Source organism: Prionailurus bengalensis, chromosome D2, assembly GCF_016509475.1.
Source record: "Prionailurus bengalensis isolate Pbe53 chromosome D2, Fcat_Pben_1.1_paternal_pri, whole genome shotgun sequence".
NCBI lineage: Eukaryota > Metazoa > Chordata > Mammalia > Carnivora > Felidae > Prionailurus > Prionailurus bengalensis.
The window spans coordinates 36,672,279-36,690,200 of record NC_057351.1 but is presented as its reverse complement, the minus strand read 5'-3'; the positions used below and the strand labels follow the sequence as shown (position 1 = coordinate 36,690,200).

Sequence of the window (17,922 nt, the reverse complement as noted above, 5' to 3'; positions counted from 1 at the left end):
ATTCAAGTTTTCAACCACAGCGTTATGGTTCATTTCAGATTATGGTCAAGGGATATTGATCATGGTGTAAATGACTTTTCAAAATCAAATTAGCACCAATCAACGTCTTCTTTAGTGAAGATTGGTGTGGATTGGGAATACCTGATCCTAGTTACATATTCATCTGCCAGCCTGAACTTGTATGCAGGAAAGCCTTTAAAACTTAAAAGAAAAAAGTTTACTGTGCTTTCTTTCAAAGGACTTTCAAATGTTTAGAACGTGGGCTGTTCTCTCAGGCCAGGCGTCCTGTCTTGAGAACCTTTCAGAGACAGCTGTCTCTGACAGAGAAAGTTGCCAGAGATGGGATTCTGCTTTTCCTGAACTGTGTTGCCTTGGATCACTTGGCAAAGCCATCTCTTACAGCTCCTTAATTTTCTGTGCTCTTAAGATACGGATGTTTTAGTTTGCCTGTGATTTCCTAGCTCTGGTTTTTGCTATGCTGGCCATTGGTTCCCATTAAACCAAACAACTGGGGCCCATTTGGCATTTGGCGTTTTAAAAGTAAACGGACACTTGAACTACATGACAAATGCTGAAAAACAAAGCCCATAGCATTGAGAACATAAAGAAACTGTTTATAATGTAAAGGTGGTTACATTTTCAGTCAATCTATCACTTTAATGAGCTCTTTGCATTTCTTTGATTAATGCTCACAAAAGGGGGAGAAAAAAATTGATGTAATGGAAACAAAATGAGAAAACACAGAGGAGGTTTCTGTGTGTTTTATTAGTATCCGCTGCATATCACTGTCTCACAATGTATACGTCTACCTTTTCCCTGGCATAGCACACATCTCGTTTACTAGAAACAGGATCCGGCATGAAAGAGGGAACCCTATATTAGTGGCAAAACAGCCTTTGACCTATTGTGGTGGCAGCAAAGAGGGAGGGTCCAGAATAGGAATTAGGAATTAATAATAGTAATAAAGAAAAGGCTGACATAGTCCATGCCATATTGAAATGAAGAATCTGATAAGTAGGAAGACTAAAAATAGGACACATTGAAGACACTTAAAAAACATTTAAACATTAGAATGTAGTGATTAGTTCATAATTACTAGTGATTTATTTGCTCAGTTTAAAATAATAAATAAAGAAAATGGGAAAAGTACCGAAAAGGCATCTTCAGGAAGTATCTGAAGGGGGGAGAGAAGTTAGTCAAGGCAGGCTCCCTGGAGGAGGTGAAGGAGGGGTGGGAGCTGGATTGGGAGAGAAGAGAGGAGACGGCATTTCTGAAGTGAGTGAGTCTTGGTGGGAGCAGGGATGAGAATCATCAGGTGCCACTGTGTTGGAAACACAGTTTCCTCTGTGATGGAAACCAGTTCTGACTGTTCCTCACCTTGACCATGAGTCCCGTGCTCTTTAGAGCCCCGTGAGTATTAGCCATCCTTTCTCTGAGTTTGAGTGGCTCTTGTAAAGTGATTGGAGGTTGGCATAGCAGAAAACGGGATCCTTGAAGACTCGCTTTTTAATGTGTAAACTTCAACTTGTTATTTCCACCCCAGAACCTCCGTTTCCTCAAACTGAGGATCTCAAAAATAACATTTAGGATCTGTGTCGCTCAACAGGATGAGTCCATCTACCATATCCAGCCAGCTGCTCTCAACTCATAAAGATCACATGAAGTTTTAAGGTTTCAAGCTCTTTTCTTTTATCAATCTATAATTTTGATAATTATCAATTGATCATTTTTTCTCATTGCACAAATAAAATATATCCATTTAAGAAACTTTAGCAACTACATCTAAGCAAAAAGAAGAAAACACACATTCTTCATACTTTACCACTTGGACATATTAGTATTGACATACTAGTCTTGCTTCTGTAGATATGAATATTTCCCCCCTCAAAAAGGGATCGTATATATTAGTATATGACCTGTGTTTTTCCATAAATATTTTACTATGACCATTTTCTATGTTAGTAAATATTTTTCTGCTCTATGTTTAGTGGATCATACTTCTCATAATCAGTTTCCTAATACTGAACATGCCTATTGTTTTCAACTTAACATTGTTACTTAATAACCACAAATGAAGACTGTTGTAACCAGATCTTTAATGTGAAGAAATTATGGCTGTATGTGCATATTTTTAGAAGTGAAATTGCTTAGGCCAAAGGGCACATAAAATTTTAACTCATTTGATTCGTATCGCCAAAGTTAATCTTATTTTTAAGTTGTAAGATGAATTCAGAGAGGGTAAAAAGCAATTGAGAAGTTGTGGAAAATTCACTATGACACTATGAGCTCAGGGGCAAGTGAAGACATTAGACCATATGAATCTTAGATTTATTTCCAAATCTGTGGTCTTAGTTGTGTTTGAGTTGTGACTAATTTTTTCCCCTCCCTCTCTACTTCCCTCCTCCCTTCCTTCCTTCCTTCCTTCCTTCCTTCCTTCCTTCCTTCCTTCCTTCCCTCTTTCCTTTGAGAGATAGATACTGGAAACAGTAAGCTCTTTAGGCTTATTTTAAAAAGAAATTGTCTGCATAATGAAACTTAATGAGCAAACAGCTATGAGAACGTGGGTTGGTTGGTTGGTTGGTTGGTTTAGTCTGCTTTGGTTTGATTCAGACCCAAAACACAAACTCTAAAAAAAGTGAGGTATTTTACACAATGGGTGAGCCAACTGCCCAAGGCATTCATTGAATACGGTCTCTAGAAAAAAGTACTGTTAAAAATATCAATGTCACTTACTGTGAATAGAGGAAATGGAGGGTGACGCTGACCCACGTCTTGTGCTTGGTTACTGGAAGTGAAAAGGAAAGCTTGAATAAAGAAAGATACAACCATTTGTTTTAATACAACATCAGACATGCATGAGCTATTTCACCATGCAAACAGATATTTGGGTACTGTACCATTTGGAGCATTTTGGTTGGAAAACATAGAGGTTCAACTCAAAAAGGCTTAAATAAAAAGGGAGTCATAGAACTGAGGTGCCCATGGCTTCAGACATGTGAGCCCATGAGCTTGAGTGATGTCAGAACTCTGTCTCATCCTCTTCCCCTCTTGACTCATTTGCCCCATGGTGGGCTAAATGGTCACCCACAGCCCCATACTTACCTCCTTCTGGCTTTGCAACCACAACATCTTTAACATCTTTTACATCAGGGAGAGATGGGGAGAACATGGCTTGGCCCCAGCTCGGGGGACAGGTTCATCTTAAACCAGCTGTGTCCCCAGGATGATGGGCCTGTGAAGTCACACTGTCTGGCTTCATGTTGTCACTTCTGTGCCAGGCTGGGGACAGGGTTGCCCTCTCCCTCTCCCCACCAAACACTGTGGAATGGGTTCCTTATGTGGAGAAGGACTTGGAAGAGAGCAGATAATCAACTGTCCTTCTTCTGCCACCAACTGGTTCTGTGACCTTGGGCACAGTAACTTCTTTGCTCTGAGCCTTGGTTTCTTCATCTCTGAAATGGAGAGATTGATTAGAGGATTTCTAAAGCTCTTGAATCTCTAGCATAGAGCGATTGGTAAAGAGGCAAAGGAGACCCAATCGACTCCAAGCACGTGAGTTTTTGGTTGAAATTTCCCCCCCATCCCCGCAGCTCCCCAACATTGCCCTCCAGCGCCCTGTCTCGGGCTAGCACACCTCAGGCTCCGAAGCGCAAAGTAAGGGTGGGAGTACCCTTCGGACAGGGTCAGAAGATGCCGCCTTAGTAAATCATTGTTTTTTATTGCGTCAACACTGGTCAGCTGCCTGGTCTTCATGACTCTAGGACTCCAACTTTGTGGGAAACCCTGTTGCAAGGTTAAACTGAGGCTTTCTCTGGACAGGTTGCTCTTGCAGACTTTTCCAAAAATCTATCTTCCAAATCAAGCCTAGGCATGTAGATTTTCCCCCTACAAGTTAGAAAGCAATTGTGCTTCTGTAGGTGGAATTTTCTTGACTTCAGCTGCTGAAGAATTTGTTGGAATACATCCTGCAAAATCACTGCTGTGGCTATTACTGTTCTTGCTCAGGGGAGCTATTCAGATGCCTCATTTATTGGAGCTTAATAGATTAAAAGTCCAAATTGAGTCTCATGATATAAGCCTAATCAAGTTCTAATCTGCATAATTTTCCCATAAGCAGCAATGGGAAATTTGGATAATTTATGTTTCAACAGTTGCCAATCATGTGTTAAATAGCATTGTTGCATTTACTTATCAAAATATTTTTATTGATCTTCACTTCATCTGACATTTCACTTTGGGATTTTTTTTCTTTTTTTTTTTGCCTGGCATTAACAGGAAATTTAATTCATCTCATAGATGATGTCATATGAGATGTTTCTCTTGATTTTAACATGTCTTTATAGATCATTTTTAACGGTGGTCTTTTCCTTTTACAACTTCATATTGAATACCTGTCTCAGCAAACCTAGATGACTTGGCCTAATTTATTTCCCTAGTTTAACGTAGCATATGGATTTCTAACCATCATTTATATGCACACAATAAAAGATAATTTGGCCCACCATTTGAACCAATTCCTTTATGTTAAATCTATGGGGGCGGGAGAGGCACTTACCTTCATTTCTCCCATCTATTCTAGGGGAGGTGATTGATAAGAATTTCCATCTCTCTCTCCCTGGAAAGGCTTGGGGATTTAAGTAGGGGAGATTTAGAAAGTACTTTGTGTTTTCCCCCATGGAAAAGGACTGTAATAAAGCATTTATTATATGTACCGAATTGTGCATGCTACTGTACCAAAGCAAGTTAAGCATAACTACAATGGGTCCCAGTTGTTATCTGCTATTGTTTAAAAGTGAAAACAGCAAAAGAGTACGACTGGCTCGGGCCTCCAACTTACCTGCCTGGATCAGCCCCTGAGAAGGAGGGAGCATCTCACACAGGGAGAAGGCAACATGGGCATGGTTATCCATGGGCTGTGATGTCAGACTGCCTGGCTCAACTCCCAGAGCCTCCATTTCTCAACTGGTTGTGTTTGAGGAAGTTCTTGGACTGTTCTGAATCTTATTTTCCTTATCTACAAAACGGGGATGTTAACAGTGCCTACATTCATAGGGTTGTTCAGAGGAATAAATGAGGTGGCCCATGAAAAGCTCTTAGTGCAGCTATAACACATATTGTGAGTCATGGCATTTCATTTCAATTCCCTTGGGTGCAAATGTGAGATCTGCTAATTCCTAGATGTGTGCCCCAGGGCTGATTACTTACCTTCTCTGTGCTTCGGTTTCTTCGTCTGCCAAATAGTTTTATCTACATAAGATGGTTTTGAGAACTAAAGTTACTCCATGAATAGAGTTTAGAATATAGTAAGCACTCAAATGTTGGCTTTTTTTTTTTCTTGAGGTTCTTTTGAAACTTATTTTCTTCATGCCTAGTTATCTTAATCAGTCTAAATCTAGAACTTTGTTTTGAGTTCCATATAGACAGTGATGTTGAGGCTTTTCTCATTTTCTAATGCACTCACCTCTGCATTATCCTGGAATCCCACCCATTTCTAGCATTCCCTATGGTAGATCTTGTCTGAGCCACAGCTTTTTTTTTTTCCCCTACAACCACATGGTGTCTCTTGGATGCTGCACATAGATGCATGCATGCAGCAGGTACCCAAAACAATTGATTTTTAAAATGACACCTGGGTGATCTCCTTTTTATCCCCTTTCTGTCTCTTCTTCTTGTGCTTCTTAGGAATAGCCCAAATGTTTGTTAAATTCTTTAACTGGAAGCCACCCTAACTGAAATGGCCTTGTCTAATTTAACTAAATGTCACTTAAATTACTTAAGATAACTTCCCTGGCAGGGGCTGAGTGCTGCCAGCTCCTGGAATAATTAGTAACACGAAAAGAACATCACACGCTGCTGATTCTGTTCATCTGAATGTAACAGTAGCACATATGGTTAGGAACACAAATACTGGAAAAGAAAGCAGAGAGTAGCAAAAGCCATTTTAGGAGCCTTAGAACTCAAGAGAGGAGTTTATATCCCTAAATAATTAAGAAAAGTGGGAGGGGCACCTGGATGGCTCAGTTGGTTGAGCATCTGACTCCTGTCATGATCCCAGGGTCATGGGATCAAGCCCTGTGTGGAGCTCCATGATGAGTGTGGAGCCTGATTAAGATTCTCTCTCTCTCTCTCTCTCTCTCTTCCCTCTTTCTGTCTCCCTCTGCCCCTCACTCCTGCTTGTGTTCTCTCTCTCTAAAACTAAAAAATATATAAACATAAATAAAAAATAAGTGGGAGATTACATCTGGAAAAAGAAGTCTCCAGAGAGATTCTACAGTTGCTATAAGGAGTTAAGAAACTTTCCTAGTCTTTCTTATCAACTAGCCCCCAGTTTTCCCCATACTTAAAAAAAAAATCCTAACCAGGGTGCCTGGGTGGCTCAGTTGGTTGAGCATCCGACTTTGGTTCAGGTCATGATCTCGCAGTTCGTGAGTTGGAGACCCGCGTCGAGTTCTGTGCTGACAGCTCAGAACCTGGAGCCTGCTTCAGATTCTGTGTCTCCCTCTCTCTCTGCCCCTCCCCCACTCATGCTCTGTCTCTCAAAAATGAATAAACGTTAACAAAAAAAATTTTTTTAATAAAAAAATTAAAAAAATCCTAACCATCCATACACAAAATCTTCATTCCTTAGATATATTGGAATTCATTTTTATCACTGAATTCATCTGATTATTTCTACCAAAATGTATTCACACTGCTCATTGCCTTCCCATTACTTTTCTATGGTTTTCTCTATGTGAAAATTCTTTCTAGAAAATATGTCAAAAGCTTCCTCAATTCTTTATCCATAGGGAACAAGGGGCAATGGATGCTGCACCTATCCACAAATATTTATTGTGTACCCAGTGAAACAGTAACATCAGTTGTCCAGTGTTTGAGTACTTGCTTTATACTAGACATTATACTAAGTGTTTTTAATACACTATTTCATTTTATCCTTCTAATTGCCCTATGTAGGAGACACTTCCAGTGTATATACAATGAAACAGAGGCTTACAGAGAGTCAGAGCTATGCTCACAGTTATGTGGCTCATAAGTAGATGAGTCAGTACTTGAACCCAAGACATCTGACTTCAAAGTCCATACTTTTAACTGTTCCACACTGTTTCTTGTCTACAGGCCAGGAATTCCAAAGACGATCTGGGAAAGTTTTATTTATTTATTTTTTTTAATATATGAAATTTATTGTCAAATTGGTTTCCATACAACACCCAGTGCTCATCCCAAAAGATGCCCTCTTCAATGCCCATCACCTACCCTCCCCCTCCCTTCCCCCCCATCAACCCTTAGTTTGTTCTCAGTTTTTAAGAGTCTCTTATGCTTTGGCTCTCTCCCACTCTAACCTCTTTTTTTTTTTTTCCTTCCCCTCCCCCATGGGCTCCTGTTAAGTTTCTCAGGATCCGCATAAGAGTGAACACATATGGTATCTGTCTTTCTCTGTATGGCTTGATCTGGGAAAGTTTTAAAAAGATGGAAAACCCAGTCTCTGGGCTAAAGTTCTCATACAGCATGTGAAGTGAGCATGTTTAGCAGAGGGGCAATGTTGGTCCCATTTATGCCTAATGCCAAAAGAATGGAAAGGTAACATAAGGCCCTTACATCTGGCCCTGAGGATTAGAATGGGGAAGGGCCTTCAATTTTAGGAGATCAGGTAATCTTTGGAAGTCATTTGTAGCCTCAAACTTGCCTCTTGTGGCCATGCTTAACAGAGAGAATGGGGGCACATCTAAAGAATCAGAAGACCATCTTGGTAAGAGCATGGGCTGTAGGTGATTGAACTCGAATCCTTTCCTGGTTGAGAACTTCTCATCCTATCTCTCTGATGCCAATATTCTTAGTCACCTCTTCTGGCAAAATAAGTGCTGGTTTCTAAAATTAATTTCACAAGTGTTAGTTTAACTAATGAAAGGAGAGTTTGCCAGTTTCACTCTTCTCCAGGTGTAGATTATGATCCCTGGAGTAGGTTCCATGTGCCAGCACGTTCACATGCATAACTGGAGCACTGTTTTATGGAGAGAGACTTCAAGTTCAACCAAAGATGTATCCACTGCAGCAAACAGTAATGGTGGGGAGCAAGACAATCAAGAAACGTGGACACAATTTGGACCTGTCCCTTTATCAACTGCTGCTATGATGAATGGGGTAGATGCCATCAAATGTCATTAAGGGCCGGATTGCCTCATCTCTTCTGAAGGAAGGTGTCTGAATTACTCTTTTCTCCAAGGTCATTTAGGGAATCTGGGTCAGTCCTGCCATTTCAAACCACAATTTTCCCATATTAGGACCTCTGAGAGAACAATGTTAATGAATTCTGTTTATCTTCAACACAACTCTACAGGAAAGGAACAGGAAAAAGATGAAATCTGTTTCTTTTGTCTTTGCTTTTTGCTTTCAAAAATGTGTGGCTATAAAACTAGCAAAAGAAAAAGAGACATTATCGTTGCTGAAGTTTTCTTGCCAACAAAAACACCCTGTTCTTGGGGTTATGCATAGGAGAGAGAAGGACTTTTAATGGAGAGATGTCTTTGGATACCCACCATAGTTTGTCAGTTGCAGATGCTAATGGAACCAGTCTTGGCGACTGAAGGGGAAAATGGAATATGAAAGCAAAATGGAATAGGCCTATGAGGCAAGCATGTCATTTCTAAATGAAGGTTTCATGCAAAGGAGTTGAGTCTTTTCACAGCTGAAAATGGAATCTTTAAATAAGATAGAATAAAAGGATGCTTTGGCTTGTTGCAGGTTCTGTAATGAAATACAGTTTTCCTAATACCGTGTGACCTGCATTTCTCCCTGTTTTATGGGTGCTATTCCTTGACGTACAAACCCGTATTTTCTCAAGTCAGCATTTGATGATGGATGTCAAAATACAGGCCATGTATTATGCATATAGCATTACCGATTTAAAGTGTTTACTTGTCAAGTTGAAGAAATTCAAAAACGTCACATCCACTGAATCCGCACAGCTGCCACTTGCAGTTTTTCATGCTTTTGAATGAAACTTCTGATGAAAACAGTTTAGTTTTCCCCGTCGCTATTCTGGGGAAGAAAACAACTAGCCTTTAAAATGCATGTTCTCGGTGATGTGGTTGGCTGAAAAACACGCATTCCAAAGTTTAGAAAGATGGACACTGCATTGTCACTTGAAATTACTTCCCCTGTGCACAGTCTATCAACACAGAGAATAAAATTAAGTGCAATCAGAGAATGAAGAGTAAATAAAACTTTTTTTTTCCCTTCTGAAAGTATGGCATTCCACAGTGTAAAATTTATACACGAGCGAGCAGAAAATAGGAAAAAACCCTTTCATATTTTTCTGGCATTTCATGCATTATGCACCTCCAAAACAACAGGCAATTATTGAGCACCTGTCATTTCATTCCTGATAGATAGAGCTTCACACATACCATAAACCAGAGTGAATCCAACCTTGCTACGTTCCTGGAGAGTAAGTTGGGCATCTTGCCACACAATCTTTTTGGAATTTTGTCCTTGGGAACTTAGCAAGTGACTCTGTATCTATAAGCCCCTAATTCATTGATAAGTCTGTATAGCCAATCCACCAAGGGCAAAGAAGAGAAACCAAAGAAAATGTGAACGTCTATCTGCCTGTCCTGTAAGGTTGGGGAGGAGATTGGGTCTCAACAACCAGCATGGAGCTCTTGGTACCACTTACCAGGTGTTTTACTTGATAAAATTAATTTTCACCAAATGAATATATTGAGGTAAATAAATGTCTCAGGTTTATAGGTCTCTATGCACATCCTTAAAGAGGCAGCCATTAAGCCTAGCTGGGATGATTTCTCACCCTCACTAAATTTGAACTTATGGTTAGGCCAGGCTCATTCTTTTTTTTTTTTTTTAATTTTTAAAAAAAATTTTTTTTTCAACGTTTATTTTATTTTTGGGACAGAGAGAGACAGAGCATGAACGGGGGAGGGGCAGAGAGAGAGGGAGACACAGAATCGGAAACAGGCTCCAGGCTCTGAGCCATCAGCCCAGAGCCCGATGCGGGGCTCGAACTCACAGACCGCGAGATCGTGACCTGGCTGAAGTCGGAAGCTTAACCGACTGCGCCACCCAGGCGCCCCATAGGCCAGGCTCATTCTTGTATGTACTTGGGATTTGGGTCTGAGAAGCTCAAACTGCAAAAATCAGAAACCAAGTAGGCTACTTTCCAATTTACTGTGCCCATGTTTACCTTATGAAGTCTGTGTTAGGCACGCTGGGAGGTTCAAGGGTCCACTATAAGCTCGTGGCATATGCAGCCGTCAGGATGATTTCTGCTGCAAGTAAAAACAAAACAAAACCAAATCCCTCATTTTTGGCTTAAACAAAAAGGAAAAAATATGTACAATTGACCTTTGAACAATGAAGGAAGTTTAGGGGTGCCAGCCCCCCTGCACAGTTGAAAATCCTGTGTAACTTATGAGTCCCCAAAAACTTAACTACTAATAGCCTATTGTTGACTGAAAGCCTTACTGATAGCATAAATAATCGATTAACCTACATTTGGTATGTTATGTGTCTTATGTACTATATTCTTACAATGAAGTAAACTAAAGAAAAGAAAATGTTATAAGAAAGTCAGGATCTTAAATTGTGTGTGTGTGTGTGTGTGTGTGTGTGTGCGTGAGTGAGTGTATATACAAAACCAATCTACCCTACCTCAGGATATTTTACCATAAGAAATTTTATATATATATGTGTGTGTGTGTATATATATATATGTGTGTGTGTATATATATGCATATATATACATAAATATTATATATAATTATTATATATAAAATATATACATAATCTCATTATCATATTGTATATTAAAATCTCATTTGTGTATACTGTGTATAAAGTCTCACGTAGTAAGAATCCTGAGGTCAATTGGTTTTGGCTCTAGGGCTGGTTAATTTGGGAACTCAAGGATATTTCTTTCTATCATTAAGGCTGTCCATCATTCAGTTCAGCCAATGTCATTTAGTTGGTCCTCAGCTGGTGCCCATCCTTGTTGCAAGGATAGTTCTAGGCACTACAGGTACCAGAGCAATGTCTAGTGAATTAAAAGAGAATCTCTTTGTATGTGACTCTTTTTAATAGCAAAGAAACACTTCCTAAAAGTCCCCGACAAATTTCCTCCCATTTCCCTTTGGCCAGAACCTATCAAAAACCCTGGCTTGAGTCACTCACTGGCAAGAGAATAAGTAATCAGTTGGTTTAAGATAATAGTCAGGATGGGTTAGGTTATGCTGTGGTAACAACAACCACACAAACCCTGGTGTCTTAAAGCAACACAGATCACCTTTTCACTCACTCCGAATGCTTTTGGGTCTAGGTTACTGTCCAGGGCTGCTGGCCAGCCTTCATCTCCATAGTAACCCGTATTCCCATGGTTGCCACAGTCTGGAAAAAGAGGCAGAAAGTCAAGTCAAATATTTGTAACAGAAGTGATGGTGTACATTGTTCTGTTCACTTTTCATGGGCCAAAGCATCTCCTGTGTCACACAGAAGCACAGAGTACAGTCTTCGTGTCTGCCTAGAGGGAGAGGGGAACAAAAATCTATGAGCAAGATCAGTAATTGGTGTAGAGACTCATTTTTTGGGAACTATAAGGCAGGTTAGAATTATTTATAATGGCCTCCTACTTTGTGCTTCATGAAAGCAACACATCAGAGCTTATCCTGGGAGTGCTAATTGTTGACCTGTAAATAAAACATAAGCTACTTTTTTTATTATGTATATACATAATATTCATATTATTCCCAAGCTTTTCTTCCTTCTCTTTCTTTTTCACTAGGGTTCACACCTCCAGGAATGGACAGATCCTCTCCAGATAACAGCCCAGTGCACGGGATGTTACGCCAACCATCCATCACGACTGGGGTCAACATCCCTATCATCACTGAACTAGGTAGGGGTGAAAGTCAGCTTTGGGTAGATTTTTTTGTTCTCTTTTCCAACCATGTAGGATATGAGGAAGTTGTCCTGTTTCTTAGCTCCTTCAGCATAGTGGGCTCTAGTAGGGCTTGTTTGGGGGGAGGTGGAGAAAGGTATGAGTAGCAATGTGACAGATTACTAAAAGGAAAACTGATCTATCTTTCCTCTGAGAAGAATAGACAGTTTCCTTCGTGCTGGTCACTATTCTCAAAGCAGTTTGAGATGATGGATTTGAGATTGGGGCATAAATTAGGGAAGGAGGAGGAAAGGAGGAAAGGCATAATCCATGGACTCTGCCTGGTGATTTTCACTGGAAGCACCTCAAGACAGCTCCCACAATCAGAGCCCTCCCACTGAGGTACAAAGCCTCAGCACTAAGCCAAACCCATTTTGAGAACTGGGTGCAGGCGTTGGGCTAATGTGTAATAACCCTCCATTTAATCTATCCTGGTTGAACTTCTCAGCTAAAGGTCATTTTCAGTGAATGTCACTCTGGCCTAAAGTAGGATGGGGTTTGGAGGGCCATGATTATTGGCCAGTGGAACCCAACTTTTAACCTGGCTGTGACAGTTTTTCCTACCATTTGTGAATTTACAAAACTGCTGAGTGGTGTCTTCCCCCCAAGACAATACTAACCACCTAAGGTGCTGGGTCTCTTTACGTTACAATGTTTCCTCTGTTATTCCCTCACTCTCTTCTTTTTCTGTACTTTCCTCCACTCCCTTTCCCCAACCCTTAAATGCTGTATCCAATTAGCTAAACCTGGCAAGTTGCCTTTGGTATCAGTCAATCAGGAAAAAAACAGTGGGACGCACATTCTAATGATAACTGAACTGGGTAAGAAGCACTGTTTTCCTTCACATCAGTATCTCCTTTTGTTCCGTGGTTGGTGTTTCCAACTATCATCGGCTTGTTTTTTTATTTCACCGGCTGTAACAGAAAGACTACCCCATGGCACTGCTTTGAATGTGTTTTATTTGTGGCTCTGGTTGGAATCGACTGTCTTGTTCTGGCCTTTCTTAATGATTTTTTCCCCACACAGCATCAGTAAACCTTTGATCACACCCATCTGACCTGGCAGTTGTTTCCAAAGCATCTTTGCTCTAATTCATTTTCTTTGGCCTGGGCCTTTTTTTTCTTTTTTTCTTTTCCATGTGTCCCCCTGCTTCCCCGCCTTCTCCCTCATATTCCTCTTCCAACATACTGTCAGTTTGACTGACATGTCTTCACAGCTCTCAGAAGAAGCCAAAGGAGAAATATAAAAATTTTAAGATAAGAAACCTAAGACGGAGCCTTCCCTCCAGCTGTTTATTTTCCTTTATTCTGACTTTATTTGCCTTCCCCCCCTCCTCCCCCCCCACCACAAGGCCTTTTCTCAGAACCTCTGGTTCTGAAACCATAAAAAGCAGCCAGCTCCCAGGGGACCTTTTCTTACAAAAGGCAAGATTTCAAGAAGGGTGCCAAGGCTGAGGTGAGCCACCACTGAGGCACAGTCCTGCTCTCTGACCCCCATCCGGCCCGGCCCAGAGCCTCAGGGAGATTCAGAGTGGACTCACCGGGAAGATGAAGGGTTCTGGTCATGACTACATTTGTCAGGCCCTTCACACTTCCCCATGACTTGGTTAATAACTCTGTAAAAGGCACCCATCAGCACAGGTCTCAGAACTGGGGATTGATCTTCTAAATAGAGACAGCAAAAGTGCCGCTCTGCAGAGGGGTGGATAGAGAGGTGGGGAGCACCTGCCTTCGAATGACTCACGAATGAAACGAACATGCCATTCTCGTGGCCCCCAAATATATTTCAAAATAAGAGAGCAGGCTTTTAACACAGTAATCTTGCTTGTGAGATGTCTGGAAACTAAGGAATAAATTGTCCACCATTCAGCACTGCATTATTGGAGACGTAGCTATTTATCAGGACAAATTCACTCAGGTCAAGGAGGATTGCACTATTTTCTGTTTCCAACAGTAGGAGAGGTGTCTTTTTCATGTTTAGAGAAGTTGGCTAAAAGCCTGGGTTTCGGGATTGCTCTTCTCAGAACCATAGGGTTGTAAGAGACCCAGAGAGCGTGTGCGGCCGGGACGGCAGGTTGGAAAATTCATCCAGATATCTCCATCTCAGAAACCTTTAGTGGCACTTCAACATCATCACTGCCAGGAATTTCTTTTTCTGTTTGGAATTCATGTGCCGCCAGCTAACTAGGATATCTTTATTTGTGATTAGTAGGAGAGAAAAGAAAAGGCTGGGTGGCCCAAATCGGAGGCAACAATGCAGGCATTCAGTTAGCATAATGGAATCTCCTGAGCCTTTGTTCCTCACCAGATCTCTTCTGGGAGCTCAGAGAACCTTCCATGTGTTCACATCATCCTTACCTTCTGCCTTAAGCCTTGTTTTCCTAGTGCTCATACCACGTTTGCAAGTACACCATCATCCACCAATCACTTGGCCTCCCTGCATCCCCACACATATCTACTATTTACCTTCATGTTCTGAGTCACGTTCCACATTATGCCAACCAGTAGAATGCCTTCTAAAAAGCACAGGGGATGCTAGCACCAAACACGTTTTTAAAACTGTGTAGTATATTCCAGTCTTCACCCACTTGGAGAGTTTCAGTTGATGTTAGTGGATTGAAGGCTCCCAGAAGTTCCGCAAGAAGGAAATTTGTTTAAAGTTATTTCACCTGCTTTCCAGTTCTAGGAAACTGTACAACATTTGGGGAGGGATTAAAAAAAAATCCCTCTTAGCATCCACATAATGACTGTTCTGTGAAATAGGCTTTGGATTACACTGTCTGCTCTCCCTCTGAGACTATCCCAGAACAAAACACAGGATTTTCAGGGAACCCTGGTTCCTGCCCTGGAGCTCTTTCCCAATGACTGAAATGCCTGGCTCGCTGACAATCTACTCGTGTCTCCCTACTTGTGGCCACATCCCCTCCAAGTCTAGTACCTCCCGTTCCCCGTGGTCTTGAAAAGAGGTAACAGATGCTATAGCTTTTGGAGTGTCAGTGCACATGCTGTCCTTGGCTATTCTAAGTAATTGAAACCACACTCCTCTGAGTATTGTCCAGAGTTCATATTTCTGATCCACAAAGCAAGAAGCCTATACTGTAGCTTCTAAGATACTTTTGGGTAAATGGAGGGAAGAGAGGAAAAGCTACCATATGGCCCCAGTAGGGTCTCTCAGCAAGGTCTTACTTGCTTCCGAGAGAGGCAGAGGGAAGCTGGGAATTTTCATAATGTAGTGAGGTGGACAGAACATTGACTCAGAAAGGCAATCCTGAGAGCAGCTGATGTCTATCAAGGTCCTGGGCCAGGCTCACCAAACACAATCTTATAGGAGCCTCCTGCCAACCTCATGAGAGCGGCTATTATTTCTCCCATTTTACAGACAGACAAACTACGCCGTGGAATGATGAAGTGCCTTGCTTGTACAGGGTTTATACAGAGCCCAGATTCAAAGCTGACTTGTCAGATCTTGCATTTTGCACCTCAACCCACTAGCCTGTAATTCAAGTGTTGCTGAGCAAAAATGTTCCCCCATTAAAATTTTTCTGTAGGGAAACAAGATGGTGTCACTTAAAAATAATTCCATGCCTAGCCTCTTAGCCTATTATCATTTATTCTGCCTCATACAATAAACAAACAAAAGTTAAAAAAAGTTACCCAAAAAGTAACTTTCAGGAAAAAAAAATTAAAACAATAACTCTAGGAAAGAGAATTAGCAACTGATACATTTAGAAAGGAATCAAAAAAAGGAAACCTCATCTATTCTTTTCCTAAAAGCACCATAATTATTCCAGAAATCATGAGTGCTCATCTCCTCCCCCACCCCACACTTTCTTCCCTATTACTTGCTCTGCAAAACTGATAATTTCTGAAGCCAAGATGGGAATGGAAATTAATTTGTCATTTAATTTTTAATAAGTTAAAGACATCTCAGTGACACAGCCAATCAGTCTGCACGTGCCTGCCGGAGGAGTCCTTGAGGAATCCTCAGATGGAAATGAACTACAGCATCAAATGCTGCATCTACTTTAGCTGAAGCACATAAAAGATTGAGCTGTTTAGAAGGGGAAAGGGAGAACGTGGGCGTCCCCATGCAACTCGGAATGCACAGCAAGTCTGTATCAGCAAGCAGCTGGAGACAGCCAGGAATCCATCCCACCTGGGGTCACCGGTCTGTCAGACAGGGCCTGTCAGTGTGTGCCTGGATTCAGGGCTAGGGACACCAGGCTCTACCCAGGCTGACCCCCGGCGGGCTAGGTCCTGCCTGCAGGTGAATTCCTTGCTATGTGCCTTTGCTGTGTTCCCAGTCTATCGCTCTTCAGTCTTAATAAATTGCTTTCTTTTCCTGTGGCTAAACTTAGCATCCCAGCATGGCTACTCATGGCTACTCATCCTTGAAATATGTTCATCTCTCAAAGGACTTGGCTACCGAAAAACACTTCAGGGTGTTCTTCGGTCATGATTCTAAAACCATACCAAAGGACTGACCAGCACTGTCCAGCAGTTCTCCGGCAGCCTGCCAGGGAGCAAGGCTGCTTGAACTCATTGCTCTCCAGGCCTGAGAAACTTGAACAGTCACGTAGAAGCAGTCCATTGAGTCTGCTGGCTCCCACCCCAAGATTCATTTACAGCTTCTCCCATGCTTTTCTTTCTTTTTCAGTGACTTCAGTGTTGCTAAACAAGTAGCCTGCTCTTTCTCTGGCTTCACTGTTTGTGTATGGTCTTTGGAGCTAATTCTCATTTTACACTTTTTCTAGTGAACGATACTAATGTTCAGTTTTTGGACCAAGACGATGATGACGATCCCGACACAGAACTGTACCTCACGCAGCCATTTGCATGCGGGACAGCATTTGCAGTCAGTGTCCTGGACTCGCTCATGAGTGCGGTGAGTGGGTGCGGGATATGGGACTGGAGCACCTCTGACCTCCAACGTTAGCAGCCTAGGCCCGGAGCTTGAGCTCCCAGGGAGAGCATGACCACGCAAAGCTTGCAGTCTAGAAGGGGATACCGATGTTAGACTGCTGTGTAACTAACACAATATTTGGTTATGAATTCTTGAAAGTGTGAGGAAGGTAAGGAAGAGGGGAGATTTTGTGGGAAGAGCATCCCCTGAAGAAGAAAAGCAAATGCAAAGGCCTGGCGGTGAGGGAAACTGACAATCTTAAGGAGGCCAAAGAAAGCCTGTGTAGCTGGGCCACAGTGAAAGAGGGAGAGGGGAGGGCGAGGCAAGTTTGGACCTGCAAGACCAGAAAACTCATTTTTATGGCTTTGCTTTTTATCTCAAGGTAAATGAGGAGGCATTGAAGGGTGGTTTTAAGCTGGCAAGTCATGTGATCAGGTTTATGTTTTAAGAGGATTGTCCTGGCTGGTGTGTGGAGGATGGCTTAGGAAACAAGATGGTGGCAGGAAGTCTGAGCATATGAGGCTATCAAAGGTTGGACGGGGATAGAGCTGGCGGAGCTGGAGGGAGTGGGTGCATCTGAGTAGTGTTGGTCAGGAAAATTGATAGGACTTGGAGATAGATTGAATATGAGCAGAAGATGGAAGAGAACAAGGTGTCAAGGGTGTCTCTTCCATCCCTGCCCATCACTGAAACGCAAGTCCTGGGAGGAGACCTCGCATGAGGGCCAGGCCTAGCCGGTTCTCTGCTGCCAGGAAGGAATGAAGCAGTGGCAAAGAGAGGAGGACGGGCTGGCTCAGGAGGTCAAAAGCATCATTGGTTTCTTTTCTAACTTGATATGCACCAAACAGTCAAGGCATTATTTTTTCACTTTTGAGACTTAAAAACAAATAACAATTAAAAGTAGGCCCGGTTCATGAAGCTATCTTGAACCAGAAAAGGCAAAAGCAGACACTAGAATAGGTTATTATTGAGGATTGTGAAGTGTTCCCACCGAATGTCTTTATTTATTAGAAAAGCCTCTTTATTTTGGAGCCCTCAAATTCACAATTTATGAAAATACAGACACAAGCTGG

General features: G+C 41.8%; 1 protein-coding gene across 35 annotated transcripts in view; it reads left to right on the top strand.

Annotated features, from left to right (window-relative positions):
- The window catches only part of KCNMA1 (potassium calcium-activated channel subfamily M alpha 1), a 733,580-nt gene that overhangs the window by 681,309 nt on the left and 34,349 nt on the right, over positions 1-17,922 (top strand). For 18 of the 35 annotated variants that reach the window (XM_043596657.1, XM_043596656.1, XM_043596642.1 and 15 more), the window contains 2 exons: positions 11,792-11,905; positions 16,701-16,831. In XM_043596657.1, coding sequence (XP_043452592.1) covers positions 11,792-11,905; positions 16,701-16,831 — 245 coding nt within the window. Of the gene's footprint in view, positions 1-11,791; positions 11,906-12,687; positions 12,769-16,700; positions 16,832-17,922 lie in introns of all 35 variants that reach the window. The other 17 variants (XM_043596650.1, XM_043596649.1, XM_043596637.1 and 14 more) reach the window with 1 other exon arrangement.